This window comes from Hyposmocoma kahamanoa, unplaced genomic scaffold (genome assembly GCF_003589595.1).
Source record: "Hyposmocoma kahamanoa isolate Upper Pololo Valley unplaced genomic scaffold, ASM358959v1 78, whole genome shotgun sequence".
Taxonomy (NCBI): domain Eukaryota; kingdom Metazoa; phylum Arthropoda; class Insecta; order Lepidoptera; family Cosmopterigidae; genus Hyposmocoma; species Hyposmocoma kahamanoa.
Window position 1 is genome coordinate 18,541,016 of NW_020653945.1, and position 22,120 is coordinate 18,563,135.

At 36.1% G+C, this 22,120-nt stretch overlaps 2 protein-coding genes across 4 annotated transcripts in view; one reads left to right on the top strand and one right to left on the bottom strand.

Moving 5' to 3' along the window:
- Nucleotides 1–588, top strand: part of LOC113233443 — an 86,743-nt gene extending 86,155 nt beyond the window's left edge. For all 3 annotated transcript variants that reach the window (XM_026468583.1, XM_026468581.1, XM_026468582.1), the window contains one exon: nucleotides 51–588. In XM_026468583.1, the coding sequence (XP_026324368.1) occupies nucleotides 51–191 (141 nt within the window). In that variant the 3' untranslated portion in view covers nucleotides 192–588. The remainder of the gene's footprint in view (nucleotides 1–50) is intronic.
- A 5,131-nt stretch (nucleotides 589–5,719) lies between these two features.
- Nucleotides 5,720–20,929, bottom strand: LOC113232885 (zinc finger CCCH-type with G patch domain-containing protein). Its single transcript, XM_026467769.1, has 10 exons — nucleotides 20,888–20,929; nucleotides 20,610–20,810; nucleotides 19,752–19,853; nucleotides 19,282–19,419; nucleotides 12,256–12,350; nucleotides 12,056–12,173; nucleotides 11,668–11,854; nucleotides 10,785–10,960; nucleotides 8,534–8,704; nucleotides 5,720–7,369 (listed from the first exon to the last, which is right to left on the bottom strand). Exons 1-10 carry the CDS (start codon nucleotides 20,927–20,929, stop codon nucleotides 6,953–6,955), a joined length of 1,647 nt encoding a protein of 548 aa, XP_026323554.1. The 3' UTR covers nucleotides 5,720–6,952.
- Nucleotides 20,930–22,120: the final 1,191 nt, after the last annotated feature.

Below are 22,120 nucleotides of genomic sequence, written 5' to 3' on the forward strand. Positions count from 1 at the left end.
GTGGAAGCAAATATGTAAATTACAAATAACATGCTTGTTTTTGTTTACAGTACAGTGAGACGGCGGTAAAGGACTATAACCGCGGGCGGCACTACATCACAGACTTGGCGCGTCGTTCGAATGTGCCCGTTTTCGATAATGTTAATGACACTATGGCGTGCGTCCTCTCTCGGCTACGGTCAGCTCTATAGCGCCAAAAATTTAAATAATCAAGAACTTTTGTTCTAAGAAATTTGTTTATCGACGCTATATACTGCGTCCGTTTATTTAATCGCCCACTGTAACCGCTTTGACGTAAGCAACATAAAGGGTGAACACGTATTAAGTCACACCACAATCGCTGATTTTTATATCAGCATTTCACTGATAGTTCCGAAAAATATAGTTAGTCCGTCGTGTACAGCAGTTTATAGTTCCTGACTATTCACTAACATAGCGAAAAAAACATAACCGAATTACGGAAACATGTTTTTGCCATGTTTTAACTGCCTCTGTGGCTGAACGGTTACCATGCCGGACTGCCACGTTGAGGTCCCACGTTCGATTCCTGAGTCGAGAGAAATATTTGTATGTCCTACATTTATTTATCTCGTGAGTTTGGGTGTAATGTGTGGTTGCCTGTGTGTGTGTCCATTGCACCCGCGACACAGGGTTTCCCTAGTGCGGGGCTATATTGAGTATGTGCGTTAGTGTGTGTGTATGTGTGTGTGCCAGATCGTGTAAATATACTATGTTACTTGCGCTTAAATATAGCGTTCCATGTCATGACTTCGTTAGTTATGCTGCTAGCCTAATCCACATACATAACAGTGAAATGCTGATGACATCATCTGACTCGACGGTGTTGTCTAATGCGTGTTCGGCTTTTATCGCCGCTACAAGGGCTTAACGGTTTCAATTTGTAATTCAGATATACGTACAGGGTGGAATGTCAAACAGCACGAACATATCGTGGCATACCCTCGTCTTAACGAGACGCCTACTTATAATAGTTGCAGTACCACATAGAGTAATTATCTCGGGGACATTATCACTGCACCCGTCACTGATACATAAAGTTGACAAATCCGACATGCCTCTAGTTTCACCCGCATCCTTACCTTTGAAATAGGTATGGAGTTATTAATAATTTTTTACCAGGAGGTTTTTGAATTACGATTTGACATTTCATGTTGAAACGTTCGATTGAGGCGGTTAGGGGGTGGGTTGTAAACTGAATAAATTTGAATCTCATCCGTGTGTATTCGCGCATCGGGCGGCTCCTATCACAATCTGTAATAAAGATATCACAAAAGTTATCAACAAACGACGTTCGAATCGCCGTCAAACGCGTGTACTTATTATTTAGAGGTTTAGTTTAGTACAAAGGATGTCTCTCTTTAATTTGTCTCTAACTCTCTATTGTATTATATTACTTACTATAATGGCAAAGGCACTTATGTAAATAGAACTCAAAGAATGCAGGAGCGAGAATGAAAGGTAATGGTGGCAGTTGGGGTTGTTCCTAGCATGTACCGTTGACAATCCCCTTGATGGTACTATTTTCCACGGACCTGTACTGGAGCGGAAGGCTGTCGACCTAGAAAGCATAGTAGAATAAAAACAAGTGTACGACCAGTGTTGTGCAAAGCTAGAGCATTCTTAGTTAAAGTTACAAGTATGTGCATCGGTACACGTTGCGCGACGGGCACGCACACATACAAGCCTCGCTGCGACGTTTTGGACGGAGTTACCATACTTGTTCTTATTCTACTATGTAGAAAGGAATAGGGGTAAATAAATCCCAGTAGTACAGTCAACTTCTTAATTTTCTGAACGTTCATTGTTTCACCTTATAATATTTCAAATAAAGGTATTGTCAACGGAACTAATGAGAACAACCCGTCAGTTTGTAGTTTGATAATTCAACAAATCTCTGTGATGAATTTGTTTAGGAAATTATAATATTTGTGAGTTTTCAATGCAGACACGTAATGATAGTTGTTTGTTGCGCGTACGCAGGCTGTCACATGACAAATGCAGCGTCAGTACATATTCGTATTAGCTTGTGTCCGCTGACGATGATATTATGGTACTTGTAAATGAATATTGGGATATTACAGTGGGTCTTTAGACAATTCTCTCAAATTAGCTCTTAAGGATATAAAAGGCGTAGCTTTTTTAAAAAAAATATATAAATACAGTGACAACTTTGGTAAATTTTAATTTGAAGGTAACACTGAATTCGCGTTTTACAAAATGGCAAATTTACAGTTATTGTAATTATATGTACAGTAAGCATCAAAATGTTAGAAGCGTTAGAAGTGTTCGAAAACATTAACAGTTAATAAAACATCTATACAGTGTGTTGATTTGCATTCTCGCCGTATTTAAGAAATTAATAATAGAGATAATGCTAAATCATCTAAAAATATTTAAAAAAATATTCTGTTCAATATTCTGGCTAATTGCATCTAGTAAAGTTTTGTAAAATTGCCCCCAAATGTATTCACAGCGGAGAACAGGGACCTCGCTACTCCCTTCACCGAGCGATACGTAATCTTTCTCGATCGCTAATTTACCTATTTTTTAAATTATGTTTATGTACTAGTATTGTTATTACTAATTATTTACATTAGTTAGAAAAGATGACTAAAAAAATATTTTTTGTAACTTAGATTTGGTACTTACCAACTTTAGGTTACATGAAAGTAGTGCTAGAAATACCTAACTCCACAGCAAATACGCAGAGTTTTGTTTCAACTTAACATATTCTTCACAACAGAAAAAGCAGAAAATACGATCCCCCCCGACCCTGCTAGTACCCTACCACCAAATGGATCTAAAACGCCATTGTTCACGTGGTTGCCGGTACCTGTGGCACGTGTAGTGCAAGTCAATGACCTTTGGATCAAGCGTGGTTACCGCAATTAAATAAAAAATAACAATTTAGGAAATTTATTTTTCGATTTATTTTCTTAGTGATTTGGGTTTAGTTTCGGATATAGAATGACCTCTGTAAATATGGCGAGAATGCAAATCAACACATTGTATGTTAATAATAACTTAAACAACACAAAATGCATATTCATCTAAAAACAACTGAAATTCGGTTTAAAATCAATGAGGTTCATACGCGACATTTATTTTGACGCCGACTGTACTTAAGCCAAAACTCTCACTAATCAACTGTGTTGAATTCTGGCTGCTGTTACTTATGCGCTTCAATGCGATATGAGAGATAGATAAAACACAATATGAATTCGGAGATCCCAATAAGCAGTATGAGCGGTTCAGATATAAATGCAGCCTACGGCTCAATTTACAATGCCGCAGAACGGTGTATAGGGAATTTTTGCAACGAAGTTGGACATAGCATAATGAGCTTTATATCCATAGTGTAAAGTACAGACTAGATACAACACGTTAGCAGCGGGAATTCCCGAGACACACGACCTGTTGTTTAGCTCGTAATGTTCATATACATATACTTTATTTGCAAGTCACAATGTTATAAAACAAGTGTTCTAAAGTTAATGTAGGTACATAACATGTAACAACTCGCAGGGGCATTGCAAAATTTTGAGGGCACTAAGGCGCCGCGCCAACAGCGAAACGATAGAAGCAACTGGCGACTAGGAGCGCATACACTATTTTCATACGCCGTTGCGGCAACCGTAATTATATGAAAAATATAATATTCGCTTCTAGTCGCCTGTTGCTTGTATCCAACACAAGACACCGTTTGCGCGGCACGTTAGTCCTTAATTACATTAATAAAATAAATTTAAGATCATTATGCTACTAAATTCCGCTTCCATACCCATTCTTCAACAATTTAAATTGAGCCTAATATAAAAAACGTGCAAGCGATCTCAATGTAGGTACCGTATAGTTAAAAATTGCTCAGGCTTACTGTACAATACATAACTGCAAGTCAGTCCCAAGAAGTACAAATACCATGCTCATGTAGCAAACTTAAGTGAATGTTGTTCTTTTAACTTGAAATGTTATTGTTGTACAACACAATTAATTGTTATAATTATAACACCTATGTTGATTGTAGTGTTTTTGCTGTGTTCATTTACATGGTGTTGTATGACTATGGAGTAAGAAGAATACACGCAGTTTTCAACAAGTGAATAAGATATCGCATAAGAAATTTTAACAGATAAATTGTAATGCGAGTTTTTAGATTCCAAAATAAAATACTATGCGAATTTTAAAACATTAATGCTTGCAAGATTGGCCCAATTGATATTGAAGGAACACTGTTTAATACATATTATTTATAGTGTACAGTTATAAAAAAAGCACATTATGAGTAGCGAACAGAGACCCTGTTTTACCCCAAAAAGCTTTTCGTACTCATAATGTTCAATACAAGAACCTGAAGTCCTTGTTGTTACTCCTTCAAGTGTGTTTAGAAAGCCTTCTTTCCATACCTAAACTAGGTATAAGTTTAGATAATATTAGTTGAATAGGTTTAAACAAAAAATTGACCCACTGTCTCTAAATAATTACAATTTTATATATTTTCAGCAAATGTTATTTGCTAGTCACACTACCCATTAACGTGTATAAGTTGTCATACATATTGTTTGATAGTACAAATATCTAATTTATACAAAAATGTTTCATATTATTAAAATGTAATTTTATGCCATGTACGCTTATTTTAAACTAAAAAACATCACATATATAAAAATAGAAAAATTTGTAATTATTTTACGTGTTTGTATTACCAACCTATCATCATTCAGCCATACGACGCCCACTGTTGGGCATACCAATCTAACCTTCTATTAGTCCACTGATTGACATATGCCACCAGAAAGGAGGACTCTCATTATAACGTTCTCTGACACCAGCCCGTTACACCAAGTACCAAGTACCAACGTTCTCTGTACTTCAAGTTGAAAAAATGTTCGCACATCTACTTTGGACACATTTATATCAAATGACTAAATGCACGTAGCCAATACGCTTCCTCACATTCCTTAGATTTAATACCAATGAGATTTAGGATACATGAACTTCTGGGGAACCACCGTTTTTGTACCATTTTGGATACTTTGGGCAGTTAAAATCATACAAACGAATATTTATTATACTGTGAAAATGTTAACTTACCCAAGGGCATCTATTGCGTAAAGATCCGAGGCCTGTCACGATAGACTGATAGTTTATATGTAAACACTTTATGTACAACAAAACAAATTTCAACAAACGAAAATGTTAGTGTACAGAGGCGAGCTGACCCCATGAAGGGATTTCTTCCAACTATCATCAACAAATCAATGGAACTCCTAAGTCAAACAAGGAACTGTTTGGCTTAGGTGTGCCGCTACTCACCACTAGAAGGCACAATATTCAATTAAAGCTAGGAATCCTATAAACATCACCACAGATACGGTCGCACTTCAATATTATTCCAGTAACAAAGAATTACGTGGAATATCATTTTAATTTAGCAAAAATAACAATTACCGATGACATAAAATGGTTTACGTAGTGAAGCACACGTTCGGCTTAAGCGAGCGTTGACGCAGAACAAGGTTTGGTTGTGGTAGATATAACAATGGCTACAAAGGAACGCCCACTTCACACTTCCACAGAACAATTTGCACATAACAATTGCGTATATGAAATAAAAAAAGGCTTTTTTTAATAATAATCTTGATTTATTAGGGCCTTTGATCATTACTGAACATGTCAGCCCCACTGGAAAAACATACACCAAGAGAACACTTAATAGAATCTTAACATATAAATCAGTTAAAATATTTTTATTTAAGAAAATTTTTCTAGTTATCGAGTAAATATAAATAAATTTTATTAAAGCGTATCTTATGCCAGCATAACGATAATCAAGTTTTTATAATAATTTTACTAAGCAAGAACAAAGCAGACTTATAAATGTGAAGCTGCCCATTAATAAAACTACTTGGTCACTATGACGTACCCCACATTATTATGTCACTTATCCTACAGTCCTACAGTATGTAACAAGGTACTCTTTGCCTATCCTATATTATATATTATTAATGTGGTTTATTGTTCATTCGTTCTTAACGTTTAGCACATTAATGTTGGCAATTTCTATTTCACAAACTCAGCAATTCAGTTCTTAAAATGAAATTACGTTTAATGTCATTCGTCAGAACTTTGGGTGTAATTTGTGGTTGTCTATGTTTGTGTCTATCGCACCCGCGACACAGGGTGTCCCTAGTGCGGGGCTATGTTGATTATGTGCGTTATTATTATTTAGTCTGTGGCGCAGTTGTGATTTTGTTTGCCTCTAGTCGCAGAAAAGTGGATTTTGTCGGTCCGCCGCTGGGATAAGCTTAATCTGGCGGCACTAATTTGAATCTCGAAAAAACCTGAACTAAATTTTGCGACTACAACCTAAATTACGACTTTTTGTGAGTGCGTTCAGATCTAAGCTAGGTGCTGTGGTTCTCGAGATTAAAAAATGGTGCTTCTGGAATAAGCCTATTTATTGCAGTGTGAATAGGAAAACTACTACTTTTTTGAGACTACAACCGACGCAATCACGACTTCTTATCTATCTTGTTTACCATTAGCAACCCATTTATACACCCCACTGCTGAGCACGAGTCTCTCTCAGGCGAAGGTTTAGACTATAGTCCGCCACAGTCTGACCCAATGCGGGTTGGGGACTTCACACGTTTTCCAAGCGTTGTGAACCTTCTTCGACGTGCAGATTTCATCACGATGTGTTCCTTCACAGAAAAGTTCATAGTATATTTCAAATTAAATTTCGCACATAAATTATGAAAAACTCAGAAGTGCGAGCCCGGATTCGAACCCAAGACCTCTGCTTGAAAGGCGGCATATCAAAACCATTAGGCTACCAGGGTTTATTGCTTAAGTAATTAATTTTACAATTATAGTCACGCTGGAATAAAACACGACTCATTAAATACATAATGTAACATTTAAATAGGAATTAAAAAACAGTCATTTTTTGTTTATTTTTCCTATGATTCTGTTCCTTTGTAATCTCGCGTTCTTTACTTCTAAGCTGGTTCAATTCTTTGTTCTTTTCCGATATTTGCATATTAATGTTCCTGTGACCAGGTGTGCCAGGTTGGTATTTCGATAAACTGCTGTTTAATTTTATGATTTCTCGTTCTGCTTTTTTCGTGTCTTCCATGATTTTAAATTGTTCAATGTTTAAGTCTTTGCTTGTCGATTGTTTTATGTCCATTGACGATTTTGATGGTTCCGACTCGTCGGGCGTGGAGCCTAGAGTTCTGTTCAAAAAATTAAACACGTTGCGTCGTTCCTTCTCTTTCTCGCGTTCGTACGCTCTCTTGTTGCGTTCTTCTTCTCTTTTTTGCATTCTCTTTAGTTTTTGTTCCACCTGTAAATTGAAAAATGTAAACGGAAGTTACGCGGCTGAAATATGCAGCAGTAATTGCGCCATCCTGCCAAACATTTGACGCCGATCATAATGCGCTTTATAAGCTAACGTTAGCTGGTTACTATCGAGCGAAATTGCACGTCAATAATTCAACACGTATTTAACACTAGAAAATATATGGTCTTAATCGATTTTCGCGACCTGCGGTAAATTCGGTTAGGTTCGGTGCATATCATCTCGCATGTCTTCCATTGGGGTAATTAGCGGGCACATATGTCCACTTTTAAATGTTTACATAGGTACCTACAGGAAAGCATTTGACCCTGATACCAACTGAAAAGAATCAGTCCTAAATGGAGAATATAGTGAAGTGAGTGAACCATCAAGTATATAACCAGAAATAGAGATGAGATCCCTGGCAACATCAGGTAAATGGGCCTTATATCACTTTTAAATATCAACTCTCATTTGTGCTGAATTCACAAATTAGAAAGCTCAAATATTACAGCGCCAATAAAAAATAAATAATAATAAATAAAATTGTTTATTCAGTAACATAATGTACAGAGAAAACTAAAGACTACTTATGCGATTTAATGTAAAAATAACACATGTACCTGAACTAGGAAATTCCTGTATTTCAGGTAAAAAGTACTACTAATTATAAACGTGGATACTGTTAATGTTATAAATACTTTTTAGGAGAATGTTATGAAATAAAATTAAACAATTAAACAATAAATAAAGCCAATAACTGACCTGTGTGTATGTCTTCGTATATTACAAAAATATTGTGTATTTATTGTAATAGATATAATATATCTAACTATGGGGGGCTGTTCCATTCGGTGGAGTGTGAGAAAAACAGCAAAACATCTAATTACAAAATAAACGGAATCATAAACATGTAATTTTTCAGTTTTCGTCCATTGCAGCGAGGCTCAAGTTAAACTGGTCGATTTGAAGTGAAACAATTGACAACACTCGTCAATTGTTTCAAATTCAGGGCTGGCCAATCGGAGCGCAGTTGTCACCGTAATGATATGGCAGCATAGTTTTCAAACAAATTAAATGAGATTTCGTCTTTATTTCTGGTTATATACTCGTTGGAGTGAATACTCTCGCATCCTAACTAGGTCCAAAATTCACATCCAAATTCCTTACCTTAACCGGATCCTGAGCTGCAGCCTTCTCAGAAATGGCCATACAATGATCAAGGCTCTTTCCGACGGGCAGTACCCGCGCCTCAACCGGGCGCACGCGTCCTTCGCCGGTCGCGCCCAGTCCAGTGCCCGGCACGTAGCCCATTGCTAACATCAACTTTGAACCTATGCCCTGTGTGTTATAATACATTGTTGAAATTAACGGAAATTAAAGATATATTTTTTAACTTTATTGAATGTCAGGATTACTATTCATTATATAAAAATGAAAGTGCACTTTTGACCTCCTTCTCATCTGACGGAAAGTGACGATGAGATGATGGGGCATGCACACCTAAATAATGCCTATTCACTCTCGCCTCGAAAAGGTCAAAATGATTCTATGATATTCAATTATTTTTGGCGAAGTTACTCCACTAGTTTATTTTTAATACAAAGATCGAACAGTAAGAAAAATTCCTTCCATTTGGCTGGATTCGAACCATTTTGGCGCTACAGCAAAAAGTCGTTAAAAACTAAAAACAAAAATCTGCAACAAGCACATAGAAAAATTCGTGAGGTCTGGTGGTTCCTTCCGAAGTTCCGTTGGGAAAGCGTCTAGCACAGATTGCTTGAAGACACGCTGGTTCGACTCCAAACGAATCGAAGGCATTTTTCTTAGTGTTTGATCGTTGTATTAGTAATTAAAAATCTTAACAAATCAAGTAATACAGATGGAGAAGTTTACACACAGCCACATTTTAAGTTTACGTCCACATTTAATTTTAAGTGGTAAGTAGAATTTCACCTCACACTCAAATAGTACTTTTATATAAAGTGAAAAAAATCCAGAACCTGACCGAGTTACAGCGCTCACCAAAGCAATAAATTTAAAAAAAACAGTACTTGCTTTATTGCTTGGTTTGTAGACCTCATAAGGTTGTATGACCTCATGTATTTCAAAAATGCACAAATAATAAATAATAGACAAATAAATCACGATAATCAGCTGAAAGACGTCAACTGTCGAACATAGGTGTCCCCAAAACCAAGTATGGGCGCCATTGGTCCTTCGAGATTCGCTTAAATTTGAGCAAATATAACTTCTAATGAGACGGGTCACCATAGCCTTTTTGAAAATGATGTAAAATGACAGTTCATTGCGCAAAAGTGTTGCCCGCTTGCAAGCGGCTAGTGATTGCAGTCGATAATATTCTATCGAAATTTTATGAACACTGGCAACCCTGCAAATGTCATTTAACTCCGTCTTCAAAAAGACAGACTGTACAGTCTAAACAGGCAAGCGACACGCCTATCCATAACAGTTGCTGTGCCGGTCAGAGTTTTAAATCGCAAAGATCTTGTGGGCACTGCCACTGCGCCCGACACTCTCAGATATAAGTTGACAAGTCCCATGTCCCCGGACACTCAATACAACGGTCGAAAGCACACGCGTAAATGTGCGCGTGAAGTGGCAGGCATCACTTTCTCGTACGTGGTCAGAGCGGCAACGTAGCGAAAATTCTAACGCGAATCAAAATTCTAACGCGAATCTGTTATCTATAATTCTATTCATTACAATTATGTTCATTAGGTTCAATATTAATATATCAAAATAATATTGTATTTTTCGTTAATTCAATGACTAGAATAATCCTAAAGGTTTATTTTTAACTTTACATTACATAGTTATTAAATATATTCACTACATATTTATCGGCAATACATATTGAAAATTCGAGAACCCTTGTCTACTATATTACATCTCATTATATTGATATAATAAATCTGTATTACATATTACTAACAATAACTGAATGAGTTTTTTTTTTACTTACCTCGTTTCATCTTTCAGAAAACGAAAGAAACTGTTCTCATTATCCCATTTAGATGATGATAAACAGCCGTACACAGCATAACTTTCGATCATTATAAATAGGAATGTACAATGATGTTATACATTAACATACAAGTTTCTTAATGAATAAATGAAAACTGTATTCAAATATATCATAGCTGTCTTAGCGCGAAAACGGCTCGCTGACAGCCTCGAATGTGACCGTCAATGTGTGGAGCGTAGTGCGGTATCTAAAGCTAGGGAGGGGCGGAGAGTGTCCATTCTCGTTACTTTTTTGTTCTCTGTCCTTACTCTTCAAAACCGGAAATCAGGTAAGGTGGCAGTACTACCCTGAAAAACTCTTTCACAAGGAGCTCTACTGCTACTAAACCATGGAATAGACATAAGCAACTAAAATAAAATTATACATACTCACTCTAGTATGCCTCTCCCACTCGCCCATAGCAGGCGCGTTATTCTGCAGGCTCTTTTCAATGAGCAAGGCCCGCCCGTGCTCGTTCCCGCTCGTTTCTTCCTGACGCACTGATTTGTTTGTTGGATATTCCGTGTCGCTCAGGCTTTCGTCTGACTCTGAGTCTTCGTCATTTTCATCTATGATTAAAATGTATAAAATGAAAAAAAAAAAGTGATGAATTGACATTATTATTGATACAAAGATCGAGCAACATAAAAAATTCCTCCGACCTAACGGTACTTGAACCAGAGTCTGTTGCCACACCTAGGTCACGACTCCAACTGAGCTACAGAGTGACTCAGTAGATCTTAAGAATTCCTCTGTGCACTGTACGTGAATACCATGGTAGTGATAATTTTCAATTTTCAAGAAATAAGATTGGATGTTAATTTAATTGTAAAGAGGAGGGTGTGCCTTTAATAATGGAAAATGGCTGGAATGGATCGACTTTTCACGCATAAGAGCGATGGTATCGTTACTTGTGCGACTTTACTTTTTCGAAAATGAGGCTGGAGCAACTGTTACGGTGAATGGATTACGCTGTTGAACGATGATTAATGATTTAGTATGGCCGGAATTGGAAGATATTGATGTGGACGACGTTTATTTTCAACAAGACGGCGTTACGTGTCACACAAGCAACGGTACTCGCTCTTTTGCGTGAAAAGTTGCCTGACCGTGTGATTTCTCGAAGAGGCGATCACATTTATCTTATTTCAAATACAGGGAGCAAAAGAGAGACCGGTTTAAGGAGTAAAATTTGCAGAGGTGTGATATGAGATCTTAAGTCTCCTACGTCATAACTTTGCCCACCCTGTAATCTTTGGATTACTGTAAAACTTACTATTCAATGGGAAGATATCTTCAAACTTAACAAAGTGTTCATCAGAAATGGATTTCCTCTTCTCCCCAGTCTTGATACCGTGTTCCAGTTTAACTATGCACGTTTGCTTGTCAAAATCCACACTTCGCACTACTGCTCTGTGCCAGAGGTGGTATTTTTCTGATGACTTCTTTGTTAAACTTATATCCTGTCATCGAGGGAAAAAATAAAGTATAATTTTCCTGATTTTCCTGTTTTAAAGTACAAGTAGGAAGAAGAATTCCCTACCCTTCTTAATATTACAATACTTCACTCAAATAATAACTGGTATTAATTATTGTTAAGCATATGGCAAACTACCCTGGTGTCTCTTATAAAAATAAGTAGTAAGTTTTGGAGTTTGCTGTACCTGATCATCTGGTGGCTTAATTTTTAGTAAAACTCTGCTCCCCACTCTAATAGAACTGAAGTCGGGTTCCATTGCGTCTTTCAAATTTGATAGTCTTACTAAAGCTCCATGGGAATATCTGGAACATTTATTTTTATTGTTAAAATTTTTATGTCTGAGGTAAAAATACCCAGGAAGTTAAAGAGTGTTTGCAAACTCACCTACATTTTTCATCATCGAACTTGCACTCTCCATCCAAGTAAAAAGGACAAGGCAGCATTTCAGAATGTGTGGGATGAGTGTACAGGACTCGTACCTTTGGATAAAATTAGAGTGACAAGTTGAATACCAGTAAATATTCCTTCATCAACTGGTGGCGAATTCTTTGTTTGAACTCTTTACTATGAACAAAGAAATCAATTCAGACAAAAGTTTGGACATAAGGACATAACATGTCCATATTTATATATATATATATCTCACTCTAAAAAAGGTATATAGGTATTATGTACAGTCATTCATCATACACTCTCGCTCGCGAGGGCTCGCGTTGAACTATCCCGCCGTAACATAAAATTTGTCGATATTTTCACGTGAATTTGAATGCACAGTATTTAGTGTCGAATTCAAGGTGTTAAAAAGTGCTTCCTCGTCGTGAAAACCGTTTCTAAATTGGATAAAGCGTGTCATCACAGTAAACATTTTGAAAATAATTTATAACCGACGGATTTTAACCCGAACCTACCTCAATAAGTTAACACAGTCAGCGGGCTACGCGACGCGAGGTCATATAGGGTCATATTCCAGAACTGTACTCAATGCTCAAGTCAGGATTTGAGCAGACTTGAGTAAGATTTCAAGCACTGGAAATACGACCCTAATGGCAGGGACTTGAGTATGATTTCGAGTGCTTTATACCATACTCAAATCCTGACTAGAGCATTGAGTAGAGTTCTAGAATACAACCCTAACCTCTGCTGCGCCGGAGTTCAACGTCTCTAGGCTGCCCAAATCGCTACCAACGCAAAGGCTACGCAAGCCACGCCTAGACCGCTACGCACCGCATCTCGTGTCCGTTATGCATCTACGCGCGATATCTCGCTCGGTGTTTAGTCATATTATTACGATGCAGTGAGAATAAAATTATGAATATATAGCTCCTAGGGTGCGAATTGCAACTTATCGAATACCAATGACTCGTCAGTTCTAGTGCAAACTAAATGTAACGATTACTCCCTATGTTAAAGATAACACATTGAGCGCAAATTTGATTTAGATAAAGCGTAACGTATAGACACAAAAAAATAAAAATGTCAACAACATTGAAATATGGTTGTTGTCCGCATGCTGCCACCACGGATAGTCTAAAATGCGCTGAATGTAGAATAATGTACCATTATGGTTGTATTGAGGGGAAAAGCAAATCAACGACACTCTTTAAAGACTTATCAAAGGAATTTAAGATTTCCTGGGTTTGCCCAGCATGTATTAGCAAGAAGCCTAAAATTAATTTAGCCGATACACCAGTACGCGAGTCGCTTGATGCCGCGTTGACCAATATCACACACCGTAACAAAAACAAAAGTGTCGTCGGTTTATCACAGGGTATTGAGATGGATTTACGCCTGATCATGCGTGAAGAAATGTAATCACTATTGGATGATTTTAAAGCTAATATTTTGGGTCAGATCGACTGGCAGACAAGCGAAATACTTAATCGTGTGACTAGGCTGGACGAGACTCTTATTAGTCTGCAATGGAAATACGAGGCAGTGAAGATGGATCTCAACGCCAAGACCAAAGCTATAACCTGTTTGGAATCCGAAAATAGTGAATTGAGATCTATTGTTACCAGTCTTAGTGGTCGCTTATCTCAGGTGGAATAGCACTCGCGATCCTGCAATGTAGAAATACAATGCATTCCGGAGTTTAAAACTGAAAACTTGCTCAAAATGGCTCAAAATGGCTTTTAGTTTTCAGATCGTAACACGCTTTAAAGTTACGTACAACTGATGTTTAAGTACCATTGATATTTTCGCCCATTCTAAGTACTCATGTAATCGATGTTTTGGTAGAGAAATTTGTTCACCGTCATTACTGGTGGTAGCCTATAAGGGTTACGGTTATTGCCCAATTCAGATGTCGTCGGTTCGGGCATCATAATAAAACAAGTAGTGCAACTCCCACCTTTTCGTCGCGTTAATGATAACACTTTGCTCAGAGCGTAGGGTTGTCACATTATTATTTTAGTTGTACCTATAGTTTGTAAACATAATTTATTATTTATAATTAAACAACATTAATTTAATAAGTTTTTTACGTTCCACCAAGTCGTACGAATATGGTTAGAACGAGATCGTTTCACGTCTTACAACAACGTACAACAAGTCTTTTAGTACAACTGACATTTTCGCGAATACTAAGCATACGTTTATGCGGCATAAAAAATTATGTAACTTTCTACTATTTTATATTTATCATCATTTTAATTTGGATTGTATTTAATTTTAATTTGGATTGTATTTTGTTGCAAATTTACAAATATTATTATTACAATTTTTTTCTTTTTATATTAAATTTTTTATTTTTTATTATTGTTACTTTTTGAGTTTACCTAGTTTACATAGTATTTAGGTTAGCATTCAATGAACCCTAAACTCACTATGTCACGTCATGCTATTTTTTCTGTGATATCCTATAATTGGCAACACTTATTGGTCATGTAAATTAGTTTTTAAGTTCTACAAACGTATGCTCTTGGATGTCCTTTGTAAATAAATAAATAAATAAAATAAATAATTGGAAAAAATAAATGCAGTACTTACTGTTAACGCATACATGGTGACGACATCTGTCAAAAAGTATTCGTAACATCGATCAATGATACAAACACAAGAATATCTTGTATTCTTGTGTTTGTATCAATACAAGAATATATGATACAAATACAAGAATATTTCACCAGAGAAAATAACACTATTTATTTCCTCCAGTATTATATAGAGCTTACTATAGGCAGGAAATAAACAAAGAAAGGAGAAGACACATACGTTTTGAATTTTTATACCAGCATCGTGGATTGGTGTCTTGATTATAGGAGTACGATTATGAAATAACAATAAAATGCTGAATAATTCTGAATTTGTGGCACTCTTGTTCAAACAACCAGAAACACAACAATGAATACGTGTAGTATTTGATGCAGTTTTTAAACCTCGAGCGAACTCTTCAATTCTATAATGAACGACGCCTGTGACGACACGCGATACGCAACACGATCGCTATAATATGCGTATGTGTGCAACCGTACACGGCGCGCGGCGTGCATGCATACATACAAGGCCGGTTTGCTCTGTTTGGATGCAGCATCGAGTATATAACCAGAAATAGAGACGAAATAAGAGCCATATATTCCTGGTAACACATTAGCAATACAGCTCTTACAAATATGAACTCTCGTTTGCACTGAAATATGGAAGGGCCAACTACTGACCTGTGTGTACGTCTCCGTATATTCCAAAAAATATTCTACATTTATTGTAATAACGATAATATCTCTAACCATGCCGTGCTGTTCTATTCGGTGGTGTGGGAAAAACAGCAAAACATCTAATTACAAAACTTTGATCGCCAAATCAGCTGCTTAAGCAGCTGACACAAGTTATTAATTGCAACATCAATGAAGCTGATATACATTTATGTACGCGAGTTTCGAAGCTGTGGTAAAGTTTAGTGGCCCCAGGACACGAAATGAGCTCTTGGGGGCCGCCATTGCATTTAACAAGAAAGCCGCTACGAACGCCGACAAGCTAAATAGCAGTCACCTGGGAATCGTAGGTGATAGGCGCCCAATATTTGTGTGTGAGCATCTATTACCTACCATGAAAAGTATTCACGCGGCGGCCAGAGCAAAGGCGAAGGAGCTTAATTTGAAGTTTGTATGGGTTAAGGGTGGCAAGGTGTATTTGCGTAAGAATGAATCTGCGCAGTACGTGCTGATTAAGTCCATTGAGTGTTTGTCAAAATTAAACTAATATTATTAATAATCACTGCATTTAATGTTGTTTTTTGTCTGGTCTAGGGATATCTCTTTTTCGTTTGTTTTGCTACACCTGCTTAACTGACGGATAAATCTATATTATTATTAATTTAGTAAATTTGAAAGTTTAAATTAAATTAAAGAATGTATTCAAAGAATGTATAAACGCTCTGATCCAATTGTTACAGTTCGCACTCATGGACGCTGTATTATATATTTATTATATGATACTAACTAAATACAATTTAATATGTTACTATCTAAATGTTCGAGGCCTTAGATTGAATATCGTACAGGTTCGTAAGGAAATATTGCAAAATAACTACGGTGTCATTATTTTCACAGAAACTTGGCTAAGCAACAGTTTTTTTGACAACGAAATATTTGATGACAGGTATGATGTGTATAGGCGGGACAGGGAAAGCTCACCTATCTGCAGTTCTAAAGAGAGATCGCTGTTTTAAAAAAGTATTTATCGCGACGAATGAATGAGTGGGAGAGTGATTGCGAAGATGTTCGGACTCAAATTATATTAAATAAATCACGAGTGTTAAATGTTTGCGCTGTTTACCTGTCTCCTCCGGTAACACAATCTATTCTACACAACTACCTGGTAAAGTCGTGCGGTGCTTGTGAGAGTAATGGCGAGACAATTATTATGGGTGATTTTAATTTGGGAGGAATAATATGGAAAGCTGGTGCCTTACCATAAACTCTTATTACAGTTCAGTACAGGTTCGTAACGTCAAAAAAGCGGGATGGTGATATACACTTCATGTAGCGCTGTCTCACTACGATTCATTTTAGGTCCTAAACTGAATCGTAATAAGAGTTCATGGTAAGGCCCCTGATGTTGATCGGGACCACAGTTCACCAACTGGTTATGAAAATTGTTCTTTGAGTGGCAGTTTCATAGATTTCATGTCTTTAAATAATCTTGTTCAGCTTAACCATGTCTCAAACAGCGGCAATTGTATTCTTGACCTTGCTTTAAGCAGCATGCCAGACTTTAAGATTTATGAATGTACTAGACCACTGCGAAATATTGACAAACACCATCCCTCTTTGGACATAGAAATTGAAATCACTACAATTCCTAATAAATCTTGCAATTCAAATACAGAACCTAAATCGAACTTCCACAAGGCTGACTATGATGCTATCAATCTGCAACTGGGTAAAATTGACTGCAATGATTTATATGAGCGGTTTGTCGATGTAAATGACCTGGTTAAAATATTTTACGAGCATTTGGATAGAATTGTTAAAGAATGTATACCATTATCTTACAAATCTAAATTTAATAAATATCCAGTCTGGTTTTCGCCAGCTTTGATAAACTTACTAAAGTTTAAATACAAGTATCATGTTAAATTCAAAACGTACAGCAATCGGTTCGACCAGACGCCCTAATGCGGGAGTGTTACGGAAATTACATTCAATCAATGGGAACGACGGAATATAAGCTCAAGCATCTTGATTTAAGAACTTAACCCTTAGTTCAGGTCCTGATAACTTTCCGCCAGTCGCTTTTGCAAATTGTGCTGAACAACTAGCAGTCCCATTGACCATAATTTTTAACAAGTCTGTTACTACAGGAATATTTCCTGACACTGGAACCATGCTAGAATTGTGCCAATTCAGAAAAATGGAAAAATGGACTTGGTTACGAATTATAGACCTATTTCTATATTGTCTATCATGGCAAAAGTCTTTAAGTCGATAGTATACAGTCATATCTTTAGGCATGTCAGGAATAAACTATCACCGAATCAGCACGGATTTATTACGAAGCGATCTACGGACATAAATCTATCCCAGTACATAGATGATGTAGCATTGGCAGTCGATACTTCAGGACAAGTAGATGCAATACGTACGTATTTTTTACTACGCATAGACTTTTCCAAGGCTTTCGATAAAGTTAATCATCGTGTATTGATAAAGAAATTAGGTCACTTCGGGATTAGGGACTCCCTACTTCAGTGGTGTCAATCATATTTGAATAACAGGTGTCCTAGAGTTGTAATTGATGGTTATAGTTCAAATCCTTTTATTTCATGCTCTGGAGTGCCGCAAGGTTCAAACCTTGGGCCATTGTTCTTCATTATATTCATTAATGATATTGAAAGGCTGTTTAAGAACTCGATCTGCTATTTGTTTGCTTAGATCTTAAAATAATGCGTGTTATTAAAAGTCTCAATGATGATGATTTGATGCAGGCTGATATTGATAGACTCATTGATTGGTGTCACATTAATAAAATGTATCTGAATTCGTGTAAGTGCTTCCGTATTAAATTCACACTAAAACGTAAACCTCTCAGTACCCAGTACATTATCTCAGATAAAACTCTTAAAGAAGTTTCTAAGATACGAGACTTGGGTGTAGTGGTGGACTCCAAGCTTAAATTTTCTATTCACATTGACAGTATGCTGGCCGCTGCTAACAAATCACTAGGATTTATTTTTAAATGGAAAGGAGTTCAAGAAGGTTTCCACTACCTTATTACTTTTTAATGCCTATGTCAGAAGTAAGCTTGAGTACTGTAGCGTTGTGTGGTCCCCGACATATCGAGTCTACGTTGAGAGAATTGAAAGAGTCCAAAGAAGGTTTCTATGACACCTGGCGTACCGCTTCAGGCCGCCTCATGACGTAAACTGTTACAGTGCCCGACTTGAGCACTTTGGCATGCAAACTTTGAATGGTAGGAGAAATACTTTAGGCTTATGTTTCTTACATACAATTATGAACGGCATGATAGACTGCCCATCTATTCTCAAAAAAATTTGGTTTCGACAGCCGCGTCCTTTATTTCATGTCCATTTGTGTAGAACGAATGTAGGAAAGCATTCGCCAGTCCCCCGCCTATCTAGTTTATATAATCGAGTGTTCAGTGAAGATGAAACTGTTGATATATTTTGTGATACACTATATAAATTTAAGAAAAGAACGAAGTTGTAGCTTTAGCTTAAGTTTAATTAATTTATTTACTGGATTTCAATTATTATTATTGTTGTTAATTTTAATTTCATTTTATCAGTAGAGATTTTTTTTTTGTACATTTAAATATATGTTTAAGTGCATGTTGTGGTTGCCTATTGAAGTTGCAACTATATGTTAATTAATAAGTATTTATTGTTTTGTATATGTTAAGTTGTAAACTTTGTTGGCAATCCTTAACAAATAAATAAATAAATAAATGTACTTGTAGATCGTTGAACTGGTCATCATCTTGACGGGGCTCCACAGCACTGACCATTGCATTGTGCAGGGTTGGTTGCCCACCCCATTTGTGTGTGTGGTACACAGCACACTTCATGCCTAGTAGGGTAGCTAATTCATCCTGTGGTTGTAAAAAAAAGCAAAGAAATGTATATTAACATTTAATAATAAATGTTTAACTTAGAAAATTATATACATGCTGCTTTTTTATTTTTTCTTTAGATAACAGAATATAAGTTAAAAAGTAGCCAACAGTAAAATACCATCACTGGCACGGAGTAGATATACTAAACTAAGACTAAATAAAATAAGCATTGACCCAATAAGTCCATTGAAATCATAGTAGTACTAGAGGTAGAGCTAAGTAAGTTAACATTTGGTTCAACTCCAAGTAAACAAATGTATAAAGTATGACTCCAGGAGAAACCTTAAAAAAATACCATAAATTTATACCTCAATATCACTGTCCCCATCCTCTTGTTGACTGCTATCTTTTGATGATCCAGCTTTATTTTGACTATTACTTTCATGTGCACCACATTGTGCCATTTCTTTCTGCAATAAGTTACCACATAGTTTATTATTATCCAAACACTGAAAACATAATATAGTTTGCTCTTACTAATTACCCCAAATCCATTGTTAAAAGATCTAAATGAAGAACCTCATGTAGGTTCAGCAAGATGTATTATAAATATTATATATATATATATATATATATATATATATATACATACATATATATATATATATATATATATATACACACACAATTACTTATACAATTTATCAATTTTCAAATAGTCCCCATGTCTGTTTAGGTGGATATGCCTTGGCAAATTGTCTACAACGTTGAAAATTACCAACATACTCATCAAACTCACAAGTCAGACACTGAGTAATGTGTCTAAATGCTGACAAAACAGACCGAGCAAAAATGTCATCCAGAGAGCTATAGAACATTCTATGTTCAGTATCTATCTCCGCAATCAGTTTAGAAACACAGAAATCTGTAGGGCTAGCACTCTCACGCAAGTCGCGCCTTTCGTGCTAACGTGGAGAGGAATCAATCTGATCAACATAGCTACAGTTGTAGCCAGCAGAAAATGCAAGTGGGTACACCCTACATGCAGTAAATAAGACCACAGATGGGATAGCAGAGTGCTGGAGCAGAGACCCAGGCAAGGGAGCCTCAGTCAAAGAGGCGAAGAAATATTGAAGGAAGAGAGATATACAATAGCATTGGCACTTGCTGGCACTTGGCACTAGCACTTGAAAAGCAGAAATAGTGTCAGTAAAAAGTCATGTTACCATAAACAGAGCGTATTCATCATCCAGTTCATTTTGCTCCGCTTTTAGACCCTCAACTTTGCTAGAAGCGCCAGTGGTAGATACAGTGTCCAAACTCTCCTCAGTAAGTTGTATTAGCTCTTGTAACTCCGACTGTAAAGCTAGTAAAGACTCGCGCTCTTCATCTTTAGCGGTCTTTAGTGCCTCGCTAACCGTACAAAGCTGTAAAATATTAAACTTTAATACGCTAAACAAAGTGCAAGAAACATACAATTCATAAACCTTGACAATTTTGTTACCTGTTCATTATATTGTGCTAATGAACTTTTTAAATCGTCCATATTTTTCAGAGTTGCTAAAATCTTTGGGAAAACTTGAACTTTCAGTAATCAAGAAATCAAATTAATTTTATTCCACTTCTACACCTTCCTTCCTTCTTGTTAATTCCATATATAGAAATACGAAAGAATCCAAAACAATGAAAACATTAGACATGTAAAAAAAGATACATCCAAATATCGATATTTTTTCGTTAAATATAATAATCGATATATGTCGTCGATATATTTAAGTTCGACATATCAAAATTCGCCAGATTTTCTGACAACCACAACTGTATTTGTTAGACGGAAATTGTAAAATTTTGAATAACGTCAACACGTGTTTTCAATTTTGTTAACTTGACTTTATAAATATATTTATTAATTTGTATGTTAGACTTTGTCAAAAAAATAACGATTTATATAAAAATATCGACTTTTCGGATACTAAATATAATGATCTAATCTATTGATCTAATGATCGAATGAAATATAATTATTATCAATAGATTATAAATCGATAATTTATCTTCAAGTGTCGATTGTCGATACATGGAAACAATAACCAAAAGAATTATTCGTTTATGTTACACATAAAAATGATTTCACACGACATAAATGTCAACTGTAGAAAAGATTTATACCAGAAATATATTCGATTTCTTTTTACCCATTTCAGCCAGATGGTGAACTCGATGGTGATGGTGTAATCCTTTAGTATTACAAAAGGTTCCAAGGTCTGGTTCGATCCCCGATATCTATTTTTTTTTTGGGAATACTTTTAATGAATCACTGTCTTCATGTAAAATATAAATATATCAATATATTTGTTTCGATACTGTCGGAAAATATAGATTCAAATACATCGATATTCTTAAATTTTTCACTTACATGCCTAATTCTTTTTTTTTTGTTTTTACGGCTCTGGGTACTTTGGATTTTCCATCCCCATTAAAGTCGTCACCAAATAAGAGGCCAAATTTGACAGCTAAAGAAAGCGATAGTATAAATAGTAAACAAACAATTATTAGCATTACTGAGTTTAAAAAAATACATAAATTTTATTGAAATTAAAAAAAAAATAAAAAAAAAATTAAAAAATTAAAAATGTTTATTTTCATCAACTTATACATGGGTTTTCATTGTTCTGGGTTTGACACTCCTTTTAAGTAAAAATATACTTGTGATAGGAATGTCGCTCCTCCACATCAC